Source organism: Scardinius erythrophthalmus, assembly GCF_964197995.2.
Source record: "Scardinius erythrophthalmus genome assembly, chromosome: 16".
In the NCBI taxonomy this organism is placed as follows: Eukaryota; Metazoa; Chordata; class Actinopteri; order Cypriniformes; family Leuciscidae; genus Scardinius; species Scardinius erythrophthalmus.
Window position 1 is genome coordinate 9266065 of NC_138236.1, and position 3317 is coordinate 9269381.

At 38.6% G+C, this 3317-nt stretch overlaps 1 protein-coding gene across 1 annotated transcript; it reads right to left on the bottom strand.

Annotated features, from left to right (window-relative positions):
• Positions 1-266: 266 nt before the first annotated feature.
• Positions 267-1313, bottom strand: LOC308703998 (RYamide receptor; the record flags this gene model as incomplete). Its single annotated transcript, XM_081388047.1, has 1 exon — positions 267-1313. The coding sequence occupies one exon, from the start codon at positions 1311-1313 to the stop codon at positions 267-269; it is 1047 nt and encodes a 348-aa protein (XP_081244173.1).
• Between the last annotated feature and the right edge of the window lie 2004 nt (positions 1314-3317).

Sequence of the window (3317 nt, forward strand, 5' to 3'; positions counted from 1 at the left end):
CACAACGTGTCTTCAAGAAAGACACTTAACCTCAAGTTGATCCATGGAGATTGAAAAAGCTGGCAGGTTAGGTGGCCTAGCTGATCTAAGGTGGATCTTGGACCAGCAACAAACCAGTTATCAGCTATTTTTATAAGCTAGTATATGGAACATTAAAGCTACGCCAGCTAATAACCAGCTTGCTAATGTCCAGATACTAGCTTAAGGGGCCGGTTAAAAATACAGTAGCTCCATGTAAATTGGGCTATGATCAGTAAGATAAGTAATTAGGTTTGTTTGTCTATTTCCTCATTGAGTTTCCCCCCATTTACAGTGTTTTCACTCACAGTTTTTTTGGGCGCAGTGTTCAAATGAGCAGATATGAGCAGCTGATACGCACGACTTCTAAACTTTTGGTCTCTCACACCATATATAATAACATTCCAGCAACTGTTCGTGGTCAAAATCCAAAAGGCAAAAAAGGAAAAAGTGCACCATTCGTTTCCCAACACATTTCCAACTACAAACACAGCGATGGGAGTGAAAGAAGCAGTGAAAGCCAACGTCAGTGTGCCTATAGTCTTGGCAGCCTTGATGTCGGAGAAGGTTGGTTTGGTTGCGCTTTGATTCTCCGTCTCAGCGAGATGTTTCCTTCTTTTTGAATGCTGGCGGATTGTGGTGAGCGATATGATATTGATGACAACAGTACCTCCGAGCAGCGTAAAGTCAAAAGCAGGGAAGAGTAAGAGAATCTTCCAAGCCTGGGATGGGAATTCTGCGCTTCCCAGCGCGTAATTGCACATGCGGCTGCAAGGATTATATTCCAGCGCGATTGCATTGCTGAAAACCATTGGAGATATTGCCAGGAAAAAACTGCCCATCCAGGAAAAAACTATTAGTATGCTTGTTCTTTTTTTAGTTATGACAGATTCCTTGTGCAGTGGCTTCAAAACGGCAATGCTCCTTTCAATGGTAAGGAGAAAAATGGTTGTAATGGAGACTAAAGTGCATCCCGCAAACACAGGTCCGATGAAACTGCACGGGTGGAAAGGTGTGGTTTGGGAATTGCGCGCTGTCCACTCCGGCATTGAATTGTAGATCATGAGGGATATCTCAACGTAAACCGAAACGGGTACCACAAAAATTCCCACAGCCAGGTCTGCCACGGCCAGTGAGGCTTTTAAGTAACCCTGTGGAGTGTGGAAGTGTTTAGTTCCAACGATCACTGCTAATGTCAAGATGTTTCCAAAGAGTATGGCAAGTATCAGTGATATCATGAAGACCACCATGAGTATCTTATTGGTACACACACTGCAGTTTGCGAGCTCTGGCATCCTTGTTCAGCTGCGCGTAAAATTCCTGTCAGTAGGACGATGGTATTTCTCCTCTTGGCTCGGAGGCAAGGCACGGCAACCTACGCATGGTGCTGTGTCCAAACTGAGAAATTCACTCCTGCCAAGAGCAATGATATAATAATGAATATAACGTTATGAATAAATGGCCACACTTTTCAAGAAGAGGATATTTATTCCACAAAAATGGTGTATTTATAAGGTCCTCTTGGTGTAGTGGACATTGAATGAAAGTCAAATAGTGTTCTCTCTGTTATTTTTGGATCTTAATGTAGTACATTTAACATCTGGTTGAAGAAGTTATGGATCAGATGCATCAACCCTATTGTAACTAGCCCAAATAATTGAAACATTTGCCTGATAAAATGTTTAAATTACGTTAAAACCAGCTTTTTAAACTGGAAAAGCTACCCATTTGTCGAAATGAGCCAAAGACACTCACAAAATGTACAATAGGAAAAAAACACTATAGGCTAAACACGATTAGAGTAAAAGAGTAAAGACCATTTGCTCGAGCAATTAATATAGGCTAGATATGCGAGTAGTGCACATCGTATTGCAATGAGGTACAGCTGTAGTGAACATACCTTAAAACGAAAATCCAACTTTTCGTCGTCTTTCAGCACATTTGAGAAAATATTCTGTTGGAGTCCGGAATATTCTGTCAAGACTTTTATTTTTATTTTTGTTTTTTTATCTTTTCACAATTTAGACTATAAGCAACTTATAAGCGAGAACTTAGCTTTTGATAAATGGGCAAATGTCCTCTGCAATCCCCTTTTTCTGACTGCTCTTTACATTCCGCGTGTGCACGAACAGCGTTGAGCGCGTGCAATAATGCCAGTCTGACGCGCACTGCTGCAGTCACTGGATTCCCCAATGGCTATTGTTTACTTTTCCCACAATTAGCCTACTATGCGGCATAAGCATTAGGGAAGCTATAAAATGATAATCATCATGAGTAATCAATCAATGACTATCATGAGTTAGAGCACCATGCCATAGCCAAAAATAAACTGTCAATGACGGGCCATAATTGAATTGCAACTAAATGCAATGAACAAAGTGACCAAAACCAAAATAAACGTTTTATTATGGAATTGTCTGCATCCCAAGACAGGGGTGTACACCTGCAAACAGGCAGGCACCTGGGGGCAGCAGAGAGTTTCAATGCAAATTGCATTTCAATATTAAAGGTGGATCAAATGAGAACCCTAAAATTATCTTAAGAACTAAATATGCCATCTGATATATATATATCTTATATACATATGGTTAAATATACAGTCAATGGATTCATTTCTGACCAAACAGAAGCAATAGAAAATAGCCTACTGCATTAAACATGTTTAATTAATATGAATGTATAAAATATGTTAATGTACTAATATATACATATATTTATTATATCATCAATATTAATTAATATAATATAATTAAAGATATTAATAAGATAGCCTAATAAACATAGGCTACTGTCATTTCTTCAGATCACACCAGAAATAACCTGAAACCTAATTGATAACAATAAAAATGAAAAGTTATAATCTTTAAAACAAACAGAGTTGTGCAATGTCCTCAACAGTCAGTCTGCTCCATGACGTCCAAACTGCTGTCAGCGTTATAATCAGCAAATCAGTTACAGTTTCAATGAGGTATACGGGTATCACGTATAGCCTATGACAATGCTTTTCTCTGCAGAAATAAGAAATACAGTGAATGGCCTTAATATAGATGTGCTGAATCACCAGCCGCCACTTCCCTCACACAACACAGGAAAACATTCTTGGGATTCTTTGGTACAATGAAAACAGAGAAATGCTTGCTGCCACTTTTTGTGTTTACTAGACTGAAGTACTTAGCACTTATGCACCACAATATAATATACATTTATGCTTTTCAGTCTTTTTGAAAATAAAAATACAATGAGAAAAAAGTTCATGTTTACATACAGGTCTTTATATGTAAATGAATAAAGGTGGGTCT